The sequence below is a fragment of the Gnatocerus cornutus genome, chromosome 4 (assembly GCF_029298725.1).
Source record: "Gnatocerus cornutus isolate USDA-ARS CGAHR chromosome 4, icGnaCorn1.1, whole genome shotgun sequence".
Taxonomy (NCBI): Eukaryota; Metazoa; Arthropoda; class Insecta; order Coleoptera; family Tenebrionidae; genus Gnatocerus; species Gnatocerus cornutus.
In genome coordinates this window covers 7,539,906-7,560,048 of record NC_142236.1, presented here as the reverse complement: position 1 = coordinate 7,560,048, position 20,143 = coordinate 7,539,906, and the positions used below count along the sequence as shown (strand labels likewise).

Genomic DNA, 20,143 nt, shown 5'->3' with positions numbered 1-20,143 from the left:
ATGTTCGTAAATTGGTTCTTTGTTGATCGACAACTTTGAAATTTGAAGAAGTCAGTTATTCCAATATGAAAATATAGGACAGATTTAAAACAAAAATAATTAATACTAAACCATTCTTTTTAATTATAAAAATATAATTATTAATTTAATTGTTATTTGTGGACGAATAAGTTTGATATTTGCGGAGGTTATTTATTATGTACTTTCAGTTCTCTCAAATTGCAAACTTTTTTGAAAATACGACTACTTTTTAAATTTGTATTTTACAAGATCGAAAAAAAATGAAAATTGGGAGAATATTTGTATACTATTTATTTGATGTACTACAAGTAGAAATTTACATTTTGCGTTTTATTTTATAAAAAAATGAAAATTGGAAAAATTGGAAAAATATATTCGTAGACTGAAAATGTCCAAAAAAAAACACTAAAAAATCTATAAGGATTTCCAAAATTCTTAAGATTTGAGCGCTCAAAGTCTGAAAAAAAAACAAAAAAGAAAGCACAGCAAGTATCAGCAAAATTTTTAAAGAATGAAAATGAAAAATGTATAGGAATCCAAAATTCTAAACATTTTAGTTATTTCATTCCTATCAGTGCAACCACCTTCCTAAATTCCCCCCTGCTTTTCCACCACATTCTACATCTACAGGTTTCATGCTCCATGTTTATTTATGTACTTAATTCTTAGTCTAACACGGCCCATTTCTTATCGCATTTCCTCAAAAACGCCTTACGATAAGAACGCACCGTCTCCATTTAAATTTTCTCTTAGTACAAAGACATGCAACAGTAAGAGGGGTCAGCCATTGAAGTTTTATGAACTGCTGGAAATTTCACCCTGTCGAAAAAATCATTTCTCGGAGGACAAAATAAAAAAGCTTAACATAAAATCCAGTTGAGAAAAAGCTCGAGGGAGACTGTACTCAACGGTAATTCCAACATTATCAGATTACCTTGTTCCTGTTTCGTTTTCTCCATTGCGGCGCACGCTGCCCTCCATTCCTGTAATTCGGGAGAAGGTATTAGTCCTGCTGATCCTGCGGCGTTATCCTTTCTTGCTTGCCACCAGTGGTGATCATCCTTGCTAATGATCTGAAAAAATTACTGAAAAAAAGGGTTGGAATTTAAGGGGAGGCTTACTTGGAGAATGTCTCCTGTTTTGAAGGCGATGCCTGCTTGGGCGCACGGGATGAGTTCGTCCTCGAGAGGATCGTAATCGAACTGAGCTCTGACGAAAATCTGGAAGAAGTGGGAATGAAAAACTAGAACTAGTTTCAACTGGAACTAACTAAAGCACACCACACCAGACCAGATTGGGGGTACTTACTAGTACTGGCAGAGGTTTAATCCGGAATAACTAGAAGCACCGAAAACAGAAAAAAAAATTATTCCAATGTACGGATTTTTGGGGGGTGGAAATCTCATTGTTGGTTCCAAATTTACCACAATAAGATTTCCGTGAGTACTAATTACTAGTGAACATGTAAACACATATCTGGTATGATGGGATGTGCTTCAAAATAAAATAAAAATAAAAATAATGAGGCGGAAAATTAAATTGACGGAGACGTGGTACAATTATTTTAATCTGAGGTTTCAACGGATGAAATCGATACGGATTTCTATTCATTGATTTACAATGTAAAGCACCAGAAAAGAATATATTGAGAGAACAAGAAAAATGGATAAGTCGATGAAGAATGATCACGTTTTATCATGATAATATTCTTGTAATAAATTGGAGGATTTTGGAAGAACGTGGAGTTTTAACAATGGGGGTCACTCATAACACCGCCACAATGCTTTGATATGAATTGTGAGTTATTTCATAATAATAAATTAGTTTTATTTTCAGAAAATTTTCAATAAAAACAACTAGAAAAATAAATATTTGTGTACTGGAAAATGTATGTTTCAGAATTAATTCCCATATTTAAAATAACTATAATTCATTTGTAGCATTCATTAAATATATATGTATTTTTTTAGGTAATAAAGCCAAAAGCCCGGCAGTCAAACACATTTTTTGTAACTTTGGATCACTCGGGAAGATCTAGACAGATTAAAATTCTCTAATCTGGTACTCGGGAATTTGATGGCAAGTTAAAATATAATGATAAACTCTCGTAAGATAACAACATTGCGGATTTTAATTTTTTTTAATACAAAATGAAGAAAAATTTTCAAAAATTGAAAAGGTGAGTTCGTAATTTGGTTATTTGTTAGACTACAACTTTGAAACTTGCAAAGTTTAGTACTCTCAACTTAACTAATAACAAAAAATTCCAAAATTATGGAAATGCGGCACAGATTTTAGAAATCCAAAGAAAATTTTTAAAAATTGCAAGGATATGTTTGTAAATTGGTTATTTCTTGGATTACAATTATGAAATTTGCGAGGGTTAATACTGGGGACTTGTTTATTAACCTTGTTAAATTGCAAAAATAATGAAAACGTGGAACAGACTTTAGGAATTTTTACCTTAAAGCGAAAGATAATTTTTAAATATTACAACGATATGTTTGTTAATTTGTTATTCGTTGCACTACAATTCTGAAATTTGTGGAGGATAGTTCTTTTAACTTGATTAATAACCTTGCCGAATTGCACAATTATCGAAAATGCGAGAGGGATTTTAGAAATTGTTACCTTAAAATAAAATATATTTTTTTTTAATTGTTAAGAATTGTTCGTAAAGAGGTTATTTGTTGCATTACAACTTTTAGATTTGCGATAAATAGTATTTGCAACTTGAGTAGTAACTCTGCCAAATTGTACAATTGTCGAAAATGCGGGAAAGATTTTAGAAAATTTTACCTTAAAACAAAAAAAAATAATCAAAAATTCCACAAATATATCCGTAAATTGGTTATTCGTTGGACTGCAACTTTAAAATTTGCCCTCGTTAGTAGTTTCACCTTTGTTAATAATCTTGTCAAATTGCAAAATTGTCAGAAATTTGGGACAGATTTTAGAAATTGTGACTTTAAAACGAACAAAAATTTTGAAGAATTGCAAAGATGTGTTCGTAAATTGCTTGTTTGTTGAACTAAAATTTTGAAATTTGCGGGAAATAGTACTTTCACCTTGTTTATTAAGCTTGTCAAATTGCAAAAATAATAGAAATGCGGAACAGATTTTAGGAATTTTTACCTGAAAGCGAAAGATAATTTTTAAATATTACAACGATATGTTTGTTAATTTGTTATTCGTTGCACTACAACCCTAAAATTTGCGGAGGATAGTTCTTTTAACTTGGTTAATAACCTTGCCAAATTGCACAATTATAGAAAATGCTAGACGGATTTTAGAAATTGTTACCTTAAAATGAAAGAAATTTTTTTAAAATTGCAAGGATATGTTCGTAAATTGATTATTTATTCAAGTACAAATAAGAAATTTGCGGACGTTAGAACTCTTAGCTTGGTTTATAACCTTATGAAATCGCAAAATTCTTGAAAATGCGAGAGAGATTTTAGAAATTTTTTATTGAAAACGAAAAAAAGTTTTTAAAAATTGCAAAGAAATGTTCGTAAAGAAGCTATTTGTTACATAACAACTTTTAGATTCGCGAAAAATCAACTTGAGTAGTAACTCTGCCAAATTGTACAATTGTCGAAAATGCAGAAAAGATTTTAGAAGTTTTTACCTTAAAACAAAAATAATAATTAAAAATTGCCCAAATATATCCGTAAATTGGTTATTCGTTGGCCTGCAACTTTGAAATTTGCCCAAGATAGTACTTTCACCTTTGTTAATAATCTTGTCAAATTGCAAAATTGTCAGAAATTTGGGACACATTTTAGAAATTGTGACTTTAAAACGAACGAAAATTTTGAAAAATTGCAAAGATGTGTTCGTAAATTGCTTGTTTGTTGGACTAAAATTTTGAAATTTGCGGCAAATAGTACTTTCACCTTGTTTATTAAGCTTGTCGAATTGCAAAAATAATGGAAATGCGGAGCAGATTTTAGGAATTTTTACCTGAAAGCGAAAGATAATTTTTAAATATTACAACGATATGTTTGTTAATTTGTTATTCGTTGCACTACAACCCTGAAATTTGCGGAGGATAGTTCTTTTAACTTGATTAATAACCTTGCCAAATTGCACAATTATAGAAAATGCGAGACGGATTTTAGAAATTGTTACCTTAAAATAAAAGAAATTTTTTTAAAATTGCAAAGATATGTTCGTAAATTGATTATTTATTCAAGTACAAATAACAAATTTGCGGAGATTAGAACTCTTAGCTTGGTTTATAACCTTATAAAATCGCAAAATTTTTGAAAATGCGACAGAGATTTTAGAATTTTTTTACTGAAAACGAAAGAAAGTTTTTAAAAATTGCAAAGAAATGTTCGTAAAGAAGCTATTTGTTACATTACAACTTTTAGATTCGCAAAACTAGTACTTTCAACTTGAGTAGTAACTCTGCCAAATTGTACAATTGTTGAAAATGCGGGAAAGATTTTAGAAATTTTTACCTTAAAACAAAAAAAATAATTAAAAATTCACAAATATATCCGAAAATTGGTTATTCGTTGAACTGCAACTTCAAAATTTGCCCACGTTAGTACTTTCACCTTTGTTATTAATCTTGTCAAATTGCAAAATTTTGGACAGATTTTAGAAATTGTGACTTTGAAACGAACAAAAATTTTGAAAAATTGGTTCTTTGTTGGACTACAATTTTGAAATTTGCGAAGAATAGTACTTTCAACTTGTTCATTGAGCTTGTCAAATTACAAAATTATTGAAAATGCGGAACATATTTTAGAAATTGTTACTCTAAAGCAAAAGAATTTTTTTTTAATTTTAGAGATCTGTTTGTACATTAGTTTCTTGTTGGACTACAACTTTGAAATTAGCACAGGTTAATACCTTACACCTTATTAATAAACTTGTCCAATTGCAGAATTGTCGAAAAACGGAAAAGATTTTAAAAAATTTTACTTGAAAACAACAAAATTATTGAAAATTACACAAATCAATTCTTAGCGAGGTTATTTGTTGAACCATAACATTGAAATTTGCACAGGATTTTTATTTTGTTGCTAAACCTATAATTACCCAAAATAAGTCAAAATTTTAAAAAACTGGATTTTCTATGGAAAAATCCCAACAAAACCTCGTAAAAAATAATCCTAAATTGGAACGAATTTCAAACCTGTCATTCTTGTTACACGCATTTTAAACAATCAAGAACAGTCTGCGAAAAGGAAAAAGCGCGAAAAAGAATAACAAAGACAATTTTCCTAAAGACTCTAAGACTAAAGAGAAAAATTCATATCCTCCTACATTCACCTTTGAAGCTTCGTTTTCTTAATTACAAATACAATCACGAAACCAAAAATTTCCAAACGAATTATATAATTTATTAATTTTGGTCATCCAAATTTTTCTGACTTCATTATAATTATAAAACATTAATATAATTTATAATTACTCCTGACTTGTATAAATCATCATTAAAATCCCCACGGATTACATTTAAAATTTATTTCAACACAGCTCTCACGAGTTGAACATTATTTACAAATTAATTCATTATAAATATTAGCAGGATTATCACATTAATTAGGCCGTCAACCAAATTGGCATTATAACTTGTTTGATTTTTGTGCCGGCAATGTGACAATAAAAACCACTTTGTTGTGGCGCCATCTATTAGAAAATTCGAAAATTGCAAATTACATTGTCGTAGAACGATTCTTAGTTCTGATTTAGACGGAATTTTATGACGGCTCTTTAGCAAATGTCGTCTTCGCCTGAGTCGTAAAATCGTACTTTCAGGTGCTGCAATGTAAATAACTATTTGGACCTTTTGTATTGTAAATCACACTTTTACCTACTTTCCGCACTCAGTGCGGCAAAAAAATCAGATTACACTGGCCGCTCAAAAACAGTTAAAAACAAGCAAACTATTAAGCTTTCTACAAAATTTGCACTGTTGTGTTCTGTGCGTCTCTCCAGCAAATGCCGCCGGAGGCGGCATTTGCTGGAGAACCATAGACCTCTACTCTTGCTCGAGCGTAAAAAAAATCCATCTCTACTTAACAATATTCAGATTTACAAATTCATTCTCTCCACAAAAAATTCTAACACTCCCAACTTTATCCTCGCATTTACATATCCCATCTCAGATAATTCTAATTTGAATTGGAGATACACAGCTGCAATTACGTTTTAGTTTAATTTGTCGAGATGCATTTCTCGTACACATATATCCAGCAAATTAAAATGACGTGTCAGCAACTGAAACAGTCCAGAAAATTCTGCTAAATTCACAGCAATTATGGAACTCCCGTTTAATAACAAACTTTCCCGTTTAATTGGTCGCTTGTCAAAAATTCAAGCTGGCATTAAAACAGAAAAAAATTCTTACCTCGCAAGGGGGTGGGGCGCTCCTATACGAAGGTACAATCTTAAAAGTGACAGATCCTCTCGCTTCCCTCTGAAATAAAAATCGCCCTTAAGTCTCCCCAATTTATGAACTTCGAGGGCTAAACGACGGGTAGTGGACTTACTAGGATTTTCTGTAGAGCATTAACGGATTGGTTCATAACGGAGATCCCATTAATTTCTCTAATTTCATCCCCTACGTGAAGGGTTGCTTGTCGATGGATCATCCCTCCATGCATTATCCTAGCTACTATACACTTCCCGTCTTCGTTCATCTTCAACGTAATTCCCTGAAAAAATTAAGAATTTAATATACAAAATACACAAAAAATCGCAAACGATTTAATGAAGGTAAATAGACTCGATTCGGTTCATGAAAAATATCAAAGAACGTTTATTCTGATTAATGGACGAAATAAAGCGCACTCGTGTTCGATATTGAAAGAGGTCCTTCGACGACGACGACAGTATATTACATATTGAGATCATTTCATTTTCTCATTGTGCACGGGAGGAAATAAAGTTGAGATAAAACGGGAAAACTGATTTAATTATGTGTTGAAGAGCGGGCGGTTTATTGGGACAATAAAATTCTGTATGAAAAAGATAATAATGTTCCAGAAAGAAAATGCATGCTATTTAAAAAAAGTAAGGAATCAACGTAATTTTAATATTGAGCGGTGAAAATGGTGGATGCGCCTGGACAATTATAAGTAATGGCAATTTTACTGTTCCGTTGCCTAATTAATTATTACTTTATTTTCATTACTTTTTAGACTAACAAATGTATCAGTTGTCGTTACATTTTCGACATTTAAACTACATAAATTTATAAAAAAAAATTACACAAGTTAATTAAAACTAGTGAGTTTTCGTTGATCGTGCGTTATTTTTATTGGGGCTTTTATAAACTGAAACGTAATCAGTTGATTGAACAATTAATTTTGGAATTGAAATTTTGCATTGCACATTCGGTAACTATCAAAATTATCGTGTTTAATTGGAATGTTCATGAACTCTACAACTTTTTGAATAAACATTTTTCTATGCTTTTACATAGAATTTCGAACTTAATTTTAGAACTCAAATAAGCTGTAATTTTAGTATACAGATGAGTCGATCAAGAGTGGAGAAAAAAAAGGGGAAATGTTCGTTTGATTTTCTAGAACAAGTACAGATAAATGTTCAGCTGAATTGCTTCTTAATTACGACAAATTACAAAATTCTGCAATAAAAAAAAACAAATTATTAAAAAGTCAATTTCAGAATTTTCTATTTGTTCTAAAATTAAAATTTTTTGAAACATTTGTTTTTGGTCCCAAAATTTTGAAATCTGGCAGAATTAATAAAACAAGTGAAACAAATAATGCCTCCAAATTTCATTGCTATATTCCTAGAATTACCCAAAAAAAAACGGAATAAAATCTAAAAATATTGGAAATTTCTTGTACGTTCTAAAATAAAAATTTCAAATAACTCTGTTTCGAGGTCTATAATTTTGAAATTTGACAAAAGTAATATTCACGTCAAAAGTGGTACCGCTTCCAAATTTCATTTATTTATTCCTAAAACTAGCGAAAATACGAATTTTTAATCTAGCATATTAGAGATTTTTAATTTGTCCTGAGACAAAGAGATATTAACCGCGTCAAAAGTAACAACACCTCTAAATTTAATTCTTGTATTCCAAAAATTGCCGAAATTACGAGATGTAATAAAAATATAGAAGATTTTTAATTTGTCGTAAAATTTACCTGAAATTTCAAAAAAAATTGTTTCTGATTCAAAACTTTTGAAATTTTTTAAAGTTAATAAAAGTGTCCAAATTAATAATGCATCCAAATTTCATTATTGCACTCTATAGAGTTAGTAAAAATACGGAATTCAATTTATAATATTGGGAATTTTTAGTTCGCTCTAAAATAGAAAATTTCTAGAAAATATGTTTCGGGTCCCAAAATTTTAAAATTTGGCAGAGCTAATAGACCTGTTAAACGTAGTAATGACTGGAAATTTATTATATTCTTAAACATTAATTTATTTTAAAATATTGGAAATTTTTTGTTGTTTCTAAAATTAAAATTTTTTTTGTCTGATTCTAAAATTTTAGAATTAGTTTTAGAGTTAATAACCGTGTCGAAACTAGTAATACATCCAAATGCAATTCTTGTATTTCTAAAATTACTAAAAATACAAATATAATACAAATTATTGGTTCGTTCAAAAATATATATTTTTTTTAATCTGTTTTGAGTTCTAAAATTTTAGAATTAATAAGAATGTCAAACAAATTTCGTTCTTCAATTCCTAAAATTAGCGAAAATACGGATTTTTTCCTAGAATACCAACAGAAGTTTTGAAATTTGGCGGATAATAAAAGTAGTAGAAGTAAAGCCTCTAAATTATAACTATATTCCTAAAATTAGCAAAAATATGAAATTAAATCTAAAATATTGGAAAATTTTGTTCGATCTAAAATAATAAATTTTTATCAAATTTGTTTCTGGTCCTCAAATTTTGAAAGTTTTTTAAAATTCATAAGTGTCAAAAAAAGTAATGTCCAAATTTCATTCTTGGATTCCTAAAATTTGCGAATATACGTAATTTAATCTAGAATATTGTAAATTTTTTATTCGTTGTAAAATTAATTAATTTCTAAAAAACCAGTTACTCGTTTCAAAATTTTTAAATTTCGCAGAATTAGTAAGCAAATCAAAAGCACTTGCTCTATATTTTATTCTTAAATTCGTAAAATTATTGAAATTCCGAAAATTCATCTAAATAGTAAACTGGAAATTTTTAAATCGTCCAAAATAAAAAAAATCTAAAAATTCAGCTTCTGGTCCTAAAATTTTGGATTTTTGCAAAATCAAGAAATGTGTCAAAAGTAGTAATGCCTATAAATTTCGTTGTCGTGTTCCCAAAATTAGCAAAAATACGGAATTTAATATAGAATAATAGAAATTTTTAGTTATTACTAAAATTAAAAATTTCTAAAAATCAGTTTCTGGTTCTAAAACTTTGCGAAAGTTAATAAGCGTATCTAAAGTAGTAATGCCCCAAATTTTATTCGTTTATATCTAAAATTAGCAAATATAAGACATTAAATTTAGAATATTAGAAATTTCATTAGTCTTGAAATTTAAAATTAAAAATTTCAAATTTTTTCTAAAGATTGTAACTTTAGTAATTTTGAGTTTATTGAAATAAAATTTGAAAAAAAAAAGATTTTGATTTACGTACTCATTGTGTCAAATTACAAACTCCTACAACAAAAAAAAAACAAATTTGAAAAAACTTCAAAATTAGGGCAAACTAAAATTTTCAAATATTTTGATTTTTGTTATTCTGACATTTTGAAATAAACTTTGAGAAGAATAATGTTCTTAATTTGCCCATTAATGGTGCTTAATTACAAAATTTAACAAATTTTCGAAATTTTTATTATTAGAACGAATTTTAAACTAACTAAAGAAATAAAATTTGCGGAGGTTAATGACCTCGATTTACTTATTATTTGTAAAGTTTTCTTTAGCTTCTGTGGACCCAAACTTCCAAACTTTTTAAGAGCCATGACCACTTATAATTTACAAGTGAGTTACAAACAAAATATTCCATTGTGGCCACAATCTGATCTCCGCCATTAATTAAACATCTGTTTTACTTCCTTCAGAACACCGAATTTCCTCAAGAAATGGTCAAAGCAATCATCCTCGGCTTCAAACCGAATTACAGATCTCATTAAATTTTAATCTGTCCGATTTCCCCAAAAACAAATCTCACCATTGGCTCGTCGGTGTTTTTCTGGAACTGCACCAATCGCACCCTGGTTACGTTTTCCATTTCCACCTCACCGTTGGGACCATCCAGATCGTCGCCTCCGTTGAGGTATGGCAATAACGGCGGGGGCGTGACCCGCATAGCATCTTCGCCGTAAATTTCGTGCGCCACAACATCATGTGCTTGTAAAAGAGCCTGCAACAAAAACAATAGTTCACTAACCATCCTCAACTACACCGGGAAGTTGCATAAACTCCATAAATTCCAGAAATTATGCAACAACTTAACGGAACAAGCGAGGAAGAAATAGAATGTCATTTATTTATGAGGGGGCAGATGGTCAAGTACGAAAGCACAGCCGCACAGCCTCCGCCCTATTTTCGGGCGAACTAAACATTTTCAATATTTTGGATTGAATTCCGTATTTTCACTAATTCTAGGGAGTTTCCTAAAATTTATTAGATATTTATTGGATATTGTTGAGACAGCCCGCAATAATCACATTGAAACCATTTAAACTTCAATTTTGAGGACGAAAATTTAATCAGATCATTCATGCGAGAGGAATGACGGCGGCGGCGAAATTTATTGGCATTACTACTTTTGTCACGCTTGTTAATTTTGCAAAATCCAAAATTTTAGGACCAGAAGCAGAATTTCTAGATTTTTTTTATTTTGGACGATTTAAAAATTTCCAGTTTGCTATGTACAGGGCCCGCCAACACTAGTGTCCCGGGCCAAAATCGCTATTAATTATGAAGCAATAAAATTATTTTTTTTTTGTACATGAAGAGGAAACAGCGCTACAAACTCATGTGATCAGTTTTACTCTTGTGTTAACCATATGTGAAATAAACGGAAAAAACTACGTTTTTCAAAAATCAAAATGGAGAAAATAGTGGAAAAGTCAATTTGTCTTGTCCCATTTTTCGTCAAAAGGATGAAAATGATATTAAAATTTCAAAATTTTAAAACGAGTGACTGGTTTTTTAGAAATTTTAATTTTAGGACAAATAAAAATTTTACAATATTCTAGATTAAATTAAGTATTTTCGCAAATTTTAGGAATCCAAGAATGAAATTTGGAGGCACAACTTTTCTTGACACTAATGAATTTTAAAAAACTTTCAAAATTTGAGGACTAAAAACAGATTTTGAGAAATTTATTATTTTAGATCAAACAAAATTTTTCAATATTTTAGATTTAATTCCGTATTTTTGCTAATTCTAAGAATATAGTAATTCAATTTGGAGGCATTACTACTTTTACTACTTTTATCAACCGCCAAATTCCAAAATTTCTAATAGTATTTTAGAAAAAAAATCCGTATTTTCGCTAATTTTAGGAATTCAAGAATGAAATTTGGAGGTATTACTTTCGATACGCTTATTAATCATGTTAAATTCTAAAATTTAGAACTCAAAACAAATTTTTTAGAATTTTTTTATTTTAGGACGCACCAAACATTTTCAAATTTTTTTATTATATGTATTTTCAGTAATTTTAGAACCAACTAAAAATTTCCAATATTCTAAATTAAATAAAAGTTTAAAAATATAATAATGAAATTTCGAAGTATTACTACATTTAACACGCCTATTAGCTTTGCCAAATTTTAAAATTTTAGGACCCGAAACAGATTTTCTAGAAAATTTCTATTTTAGGGCGAACTAAAAATTTTCAATATTTTGGATAGAATTCCGTATTTTCACTAATTCTAGGAAGTTTCATAAAATTTGATATTTATTGGATATTGTTGAGACAGCCCGCAATAATCACATTGAAACCATTTAAACTTCAATTTTGAGGACGAAAATTTAATCAGATTATTCATGCGAGAGGAATGGCGGCGGCGGCGACGAAATTTATTGGCATTACTACTTTTGACAAGGTTGTTGATTTTGCAAAAATCCAAAATTTTAGGACCAGAAGCACAATTTATAGATTTTTTTTATTTTGGACAATTTAAAAATTTCCAGTTTTCTATGAAGATTAAACTCTAGAGTTTCAATAATTTTACGCATTCAAGAATAAAATATAAAGAAACTGGCTTTGATTTGCTTATTAATTCTGCGAAATTTCAAAATTTTGAAACGAGTAACATGTTTTTTAGAAATTTTAATTTTAGGACGAATCAAAAATTTACAATATTCTAGATTAAATTAAGTATTTTCGGAAATTTTAGGAATCCAAGAATGAAATTTGGAGGCACAACTTTTTTTGACACTCTTGCGAATTTTAAAAAACTTTCAAAATTTGAGGACCAAAAACAGATTTTATAAAAATTTATTATTTTAGATCGAACAAAATTTTCCAATATTTTAGATTTAATTCCGTATTTTTGCTAATTCTAAGAATATAATAATTCAATTTGGAGGCATTACTACTTTTACTACTTTTATTAACCACCAAATTCAAATTTCTAATAGTATTCTAAAAAAATCCGTATTTGCGCTAATTTTAGAAATTCAAGAATGAAATTTAGAGGTATTACTACTTTCGACACGCTTATTAATTATGTTAAATTCTAAAATTTAGAACTCAAAACAAATTTTTTAGAATTTTTTTATTTTAGGACGCACCAAACATTTTCAAATTTTTTTATTATATGTATTTTCAGTAATTTTAGAACCAACTAAAAATTTCCAATATTCTAAATTAAATAAAAGTTTAAAAATATAATAATGAAATTTCGAAGTATTACTACATTTAACACGCCTATTAGCTTTGCCAAATTTTAAAATTTTAGGACCCGAAACAGATTTTCTAGAAAATTTCTATTTTAGGGCGAACTAAAAATTTTCAATATTTTGGATAGAATTCCGTATTTTCACTAATTCTAGGAAGTTTCATAAAATTTGATATTTATTGGATATTGTTGAGACAGCCCGCAATAATCACATTGAAACCATTTAAACTTCAATTTTGAGGACGAAAATTTAATCAGATTATTCATGCGAGAGGAATGGCGGCGGCGGCGACGAAATTTATTGGCATTACTACTTTTGACAAGGTTGTTGATTTTGCAAAAATCCAAAATTTTAGGACCAGAAGCAGAATTTATAGATTTTTTTTATTTTGGACAATTTAAAAATTTCCAGTTTTCTATGAAGATTAAACTCTAGAGTTTCAATAATTTTACGCATTCAAGAATAAAATATAAAGAAACTGGCTTTGATTTGCTTATTAATTCTGCGAAATTTCAAAATTTTGAAACGAGTAACATGTTTTTTAGAAATTTTAATTTTAGGACAAATAAAAATTTTACAATATTCTAGATTAAATTAAGTATTTTCGGAAATTTTAGGAATCCAAGAATGAAATTTGGAGGCACAACTTTTTTTGACACTCTTGCGAATTTTAAAAAACTTTCAAAATTTGAGGACCAAAAACAGATTTTATAAAAATTTATTATTTTAGATCGAACAAAATTTTCCAATATTTTAGATTTAATTCCGTATTTTTGCTAATTCTAATAATATAATAATTCAATTTGGAGGCATTACTACTTTTACTACTTTTATTAACCACCAAATTCCAAAATTTCTAATAGTATTCTAAAAAAATCCGTATTTGCGCTAATTTTAGAAATTCAAGAATGAAATTTAGAGGTATTACTACTTTCGACACGCTTATTAATTATGTTAAATTCTAAAATTTAGAACTCAAAACAGATTTTTTAGAATTTTTTTATTTTAGAACGCACCAAAAATTTTCAAAATTTTTTATTATCTGTATTCAATAATTTTAGAACCAACTAAAAATTTCCAATATATTAAATTAAATTAAAGTTTAAAAATATAATAATGAAATTTCGAGGTATTACTACGTTGAACACGCTTTGGCAAATTTTAAGATTTTAGGACCCGAAACAGATTTTCTAGAAAATTTCTATTTTAGGGCGAACTAAACATTTTCAATATTTTGGATTGAATTCCGTATTATTACTAATTCTAGGGAGTTTCCAAAAATTCGATATTTATTGGATATTGTTGAGACAGCCCGCAATAATCACATTGAAACCATTTAAACTTCAATTTTGAGGGCGAAGTTTTAATCAGATCATTCATGCGGGAGGAATGACGGCGGCGGCGGCGACGTCGCCGTCTCCAAAGTTTCGTGGCATCAAAGTCACGTTTTCCCAAAGAATCAATTGCGTCGACCTATATTACAAAACTTGTCTAAAAACGCGATCCGAATTATAATTTTCCACTTGCAGACTTCCAAAAAACACACTTTCATGCAGACAAACTCTAACTTTGTTGTGGAAACTTCATCTAGTTAACACAACAATGTTTCTGTCATTTTAACTTCAAACAGTACAAAGAGACTTCGTACCTTCAACACAGTGATTATCTCTGCAATATTTTTTACTTTTTTTGACAAAACGAGGCGGATTTTTAGGTAAAACAAACATCGCGAAGTCGTGTTTAATCAGCTAATCATCCCTTCAAAAGTTTGCGAGGCTTTTTCATATTTGCGAGGAAAGTTGGTACAGTTTAAGCGTAAGCACACAACTTTGTTGATTTATTTACACATCGGAAACAGGTAAACAGATGCGAACAACTGCGCGACATTTGTTAATTTTTGGGGTGCGTTTTGGTGGCAGCAATGAAAAGTTATGTTTCTGTGGAATGCCGTTTATTTAGACTCTTGCATAGTAAATCACATTTTTCCGTTGCACACATGGCTACTTTTGCGCTGTCAGTGCGGGAAAACTGATGGAGTGCGGCAAAAAAACCGGTAAATAACAATTTCTTAATTTGCTGTTGTAACAGAGCTATTTCTGCTTTCATTATGAATGCGTTAATAGCTTTTTTACCATTAGCAACGTAGAAAACAACAATTAGGAAAAATAACATCAAAAAGTAGTTTTATGAAAACTTAAAAAACACTTTAAATATGAGCAGAATCTGGCGCCATTTGCTGTAAAATCCTACCTACAACTCAAATGTACATAAATAACTATTTTCCGATTCGGTGCTTTAAGAGTTACATTATAACACTGTTTTTCAATTGTTGTCGATGCTTTAAAAACTTCTTAAAGCACTGTTTTGTTCTGTTAAGGGTTGGTAATGTCTCTAAATTTTATTCCTTTATTTCTAAAAATTAGTGAAAATATGAAGTTTCATCAAGAATATCTGAAACTTTTAGTTCGTCCTAAAATTAAAAATTTCTAAAAAAATTGTTTTTGGTTCCAAAATTTTACAATTTAGCATTGAGAAAAACAATGTCAAAAGTAGTAATGTCTCCTAATTTTATTCTTGTATTTGTAAAATTTGCAAGAATACTAAATTTAGTCTCAAATATTGGAAAACAAATATTCTAAAATATCTGTTTATGGTTCAAAATTTTAAAATTTAGCAGAATAAATAACAGTTTCAAAAATAGTAACGCCTAAAAATTTCATCCCTGTAACTTTTAGTTCATCCATAAACAAAAATTTCTAAAAAATCTGTTTTTGATTCTAAAATTTTGGAATTAGAGTGAAAAGTAATAACGCCTCAAAAATTTATTTTTGTGTTTCTAAAATTAACGAAAATGCGAAAATAAATATAAAGTATTGAAAATTTTTAGTTTGACCGGAAATAAAAACTTTCCAATTTTAAAATTTTAGAATTTGGCAGAATTAAACTGATAAAACGTAATAATGCCTCTAAATTGAATTTTTCTATTCGTAAAATTAGCAAAAACATTTATGTATTATTAATTATTTTATATATTTATTAATATTTATTTTAAATTTAATTTAAAATACTCGAAATTTTCAGTTCGTCCAAAAATAAAAAATTCTAAAAAAATGGTTTTTGGTTGCAAAATTTTAGAATTTAACAGAGTGAAAAACAGTGTAAAAAGTAGTAAAGCCCCAAAACTTTTTCAAAACTTTCAGTTCCAAAATAAATATTAAAAATCTGTTTCTAGTTTTAAAATTTTAGAATTTGGCATACTTAAAAAGCGTGTCAAAAATTGGAATGCCTCTAAATTTCGATCATGTGGTCTTAAAATTTGCCAAAATACAAAAGTTAATCTAGAATATTCCAAATTTTTAATTCGTCTTTAAATAAATGTTCTAAAAAATCTTTTTTTTTTTCTAAAATTTTGGGCTTTGGCAGAATTAATAAGCTCATTAAAAGTAGTAACGCCTTCAAATTTCATTCTTGTGTTGGTAAAACGAGCGAAAATACTAAACTTAGTCTAAAATATTGAAATCTGTTAGTTCGCCCAAAAATTTCAAAAAAAAACCTGTTTTTGGTTTGTAAATTTTAGATTTTAGCAAAGTGAAAAACAGTGTCGAAACTAGTAATGCCTCAAAATTTCATTCTTGTGTTTCTAAAATTAGCAAAAATACAAAATTAAAAATCAAGTATTAAAACATTTAGTTTTTACGAAAATAAAAAAAATCCAAAAATCTGTTTTCGATTATAAAATGTTAAAATTTGGCAGAAATTACAAGCAAATCAAAAGTAGTAACGCCTCCATATTTCATTCTAGTATTCTAAAAATTAGCGAAAATACGTAATTTAATAAATACTACTGAAATTTTTGAGTTCCCTTTAAAGATAAAAATTTCTAAAAAATCTGTTTGCAGTTCTCAAATTTTAAGATTTGGTATAGTAAACAAGTCCATCAAAATTAGCAACGTCTCCAAATTTCATTTTAGTATTCCTGAATTAAGCGAAAATACTGAATTTTATCAAGAATATTAAAAATTTTTTGGTTCGTCCTAAAATATATTAGGTATATTTTTTCTAAATCTGTTTCTGGTCTTAAAATTTTGGAAATTGACAAAGTTAGTAAGCTTGTCAAAAGGTAGTAAGGCCTGCAAATTTAGTTGTTGAATTCCTTAAATTAGCGAACATATGAAATTTTTAATCAATTTAAAGTTTTGGAAAATCTTTTCTATATTGCGGCTTTTATTTCGAATATTTCGAAGTCACGCTTGCGTCAAAGTTGGCACATAGACATAACCTTCATTCTCAAACGATTCTTGGTGACAAAAATTGTTTAACGTCTTAAGAAACTTGTATTTTAATATACGTATTTATGAGAGAGTCCTGCTATGAGGTTTCGGCGAAAGTGCTGTACATATCTTTTTAAACAGATCAGTAGAACTTCAAGGTGAAACGAAAATTGTCATTTTGATCCAAACGAATGAGATTTAAGTAAAAACCGCCAAAACAAACTACCCAAACTCCTCGCTTATCAGTCTGATTACCGATTATATTTCCACTGCGGCCCCGGTCATAAATCCGACACCCTATAGCTGTTATCAGCTCTTGAACTAATCCTCTTTAGTTGTAGCTAATTAAACACGAATTGTTCTCTCGATCTGACTGAACATTATCGCTTTGTTTGCGTGTGCAATTTTTTTCAGTCAACTGAACAAAACGGAACAAATCTGTTTGCACCTCGAATTTGTCGGGAACAGATTGTTGTTCGACGTGTCACTGCAATACGGCACTCATGTAAAAATATGTAATTTCCGTTCCGGAAAGGTCACAATGTTAGTCTTGGATTTGTTATTCGAGATTTTGGCATTCAAATGCTTGCTTTTATGATTTATGAAAGTTAACAACGTGACAAACACGTATGTGTTTCCATGCTGTGCCAAGAATTGTTATTTATGTGGAGAGGGTGGGATGAATTTTGATAGAGGGGTAGTGGTAGTCATCACGTGACAGTCATGCAAAAAGTTAATTATAATAATAATCTGATGGAGAAAAATTAGTCGGCTCTCATTTAAGAGTCATTCGTATTCGTGCCCTTAAGCTCGCGTGTAGTAATGGCCATTATTAAGGCATCCTTGTACAATATGGTAAAACAAACGTTTCGTAAAATGTGGGGTTAAATCTACTATTCTGCGCAAAGTTTCAAATTTATACTCTGAAAAATTACCAATTTACAAAAAGTTTTTTCACAATTTGAGAAGTTAAAAAATAAAGTTGAACCTAATAACCTGTGCAAATTTCAAAAATATTGTCCAACAAATAACTAATTCACAAATAGTTTTTTAACGTAAAAAAATAGATTTTGAAAAATTCAAATTTTTAATATTCGTTCCGAATATTCGACAGTTTTACAATTTGACAAGTTTATTTCAAAAGTAAATTTCAAAGCTATAGTCAAACAAATAATCAATTTACCAATATTTTTCAGATTTCAAACATTTTTTTGCCTTTTAATAAATGAAAATTTCGAAAATCCGTCCCGAATTTTCGACAGTTTTACAATTTGACAAGTGTATTCGTAAAGTTTAATCTAGTAACCTGCGCCAATTTCAAAGTTATACTCCAACAAATAACTTTAGAAACAATTTTTACATTCTCAATAAATGAAAATTTCTAAAATCCGCCTCAAATTTTCGATAATTTTACAATTTAAGAAGTTGATTTTTGAAGTTGAATCTAGTAGCCTACACAAATTTCAAAGTTATACTCCAACAAATAAACAATTTACAAAAATGTTGACGATTTAACAAAGAATTTTTGGTTTTAATAAATGAAAAATTCTAAAATCCGTTCCGATTTTTCGACATTTTTACAATTTGACAAGTTGATTAACAAAGTTGAATCAAGTAACTTGCGCAAATTTCAAAGTTGTAGTTCAACAAATAATCAATTTACAAATATTTTTCCAATTAAAAAAAATTGCTTTTAATAAATAAAAACTTGCGCAAATTTCAAAGCTATACTCGAACAAATAACCAATTTACAAACATTTTTTAAATTTCAATTTTTTTTTTAGCATTGACAAAATAAAAATTTTTATCTGTTCTGAATTTTCGACAGTTTTTCAATTTGACAAGTTCATTTGTGAAGTTTAACCTAGTAACCTGCGCAAATTTCAAAAGTATAGTCCAACAAATAATCAATTTGTCAATGTTATTCAAATTTGAACATTTTTTTTAATTAAAAAAAAATTGTAAAATCCGTGCCAAATTTTCGACAGTTGTACAATTTGTTGTACAAGTTGTTAATAAAGCTAAATCTAGTAAATTGCGCAAAGTTCAAACTTATAGTTCAACAAATAAAGATTTTATAAATGTTTTTCCAATTAAAAAAAAATGGTTTTTGATAAATAAAAATTTCTAAAATCTGTGCCAAATATTCGACTGTTCTCCAATTTGACAAGTTTATCCGTGAATTTGAATTTAGCAACTTGCCCAAATTTCAAAGTTATAGTTCAACAAATAATCGATTTACAAATATTTTTCCAATTTAAAAAAAAATTGCTTTTAGTAAATAAAAACTTCAAAAATCCGTCCCGATTTTTCCAATTTTACAATTTGACAAGTTAATTAATGAAGTTGAATCTAGTAACCTGCGCAAATTTCAAAGCTATTCTCGAACAAATAACCAATTTACAAACATTTTTTAAATTTCAAATTTTTTTAGCATTGATTAAATAAAAATTTTAAACATCTGTTCTGAATTTTCGACAGTTTTTCAATTTGACAAGTTCATTTGTGAAGATAAACCTAGTAACCTGCGCAAATTTCAAAAGTATAGTCCACCAAATAATCAATTTGTGAATGTTATTCAAATTTGAACATTTTTTTTAATTAAAAAAAAATTGTAAAATTCGTGCCAAATTTTCGACAGTTTTACAATTTGTTGTACAAGTTGTTAATAAAGCTAAATCTAGTAAATTTCAACAAATAAAGATTTTATAAATGTTTTTCCAATTAAAAAAAAATGGTTTTTGATAAATAAAAATTTCTAAAATCTGTGCCAAATATTCGACTGTTCTCCAATTTGACAAGTTTATCCGTGAATTTGAATTTAGCAACTTGCCCAAATTTCAAAGTTATAGTTCAACAAATAATCGATTTACAAATATTTTTCCAATTTAAAAAAAAATTGCTTTTAGTAAATAAAAACTTCAAAAATCCGTCCCGATTTTTCCAATTTTACAATTTGACAAGTTAATTAATGAAGTTGAATCTAGTAACCT

The 20,143-nt window shown here is 28.6% G+C and overlaps 1 protein-coding gene across 9 annotated transcripts in view; it reads right to left on the bottom strand.

Annotated features, from left to right (window-relative positions):
- CASK (peripheral plasma membrane protein CASK) overlaps nt 1-20,143 on the bottom strand; it is a 351,460-nt gene that overhangs the window by 13,207 nt on the left and 318,110 nt on the right. For 6 of the 9 annotated variants that reach the window (XM_088034543.1, XM_088034544.1, XM_088034546.1 and 3 more), the window contains 6 exons: nt 10,192-10,383; nt 6,534-6,698; nt 6,392-6,460; nt 1,330-1,359; nt 1,143-1,241; nt 956-1,094 (listed from right to left, as the gene is read on the bottom strand). In XM_088034543.1, the coding sequence (XP_087890669.1) occupies nt 956-1,094; nt 1,143-1,241; nt 1,330-1,359; nt 6,392-6,460; nt 6,534-6,698; nt 10,192-10,383 (694 nt within the window). The remainder of the gene's footprint in view (nt 1-955; nt 1,095-1,142; nt 1,242-1,329; nt 1,360-6,391; nt 6,461-6,533; nt 6,699-10,191; nt 10,384-20,143) is intronic. The other 3 variants (XM_088034545.1, XM_088034549.1, XM_088034551.1) reach the window with 1 other exon arrangement.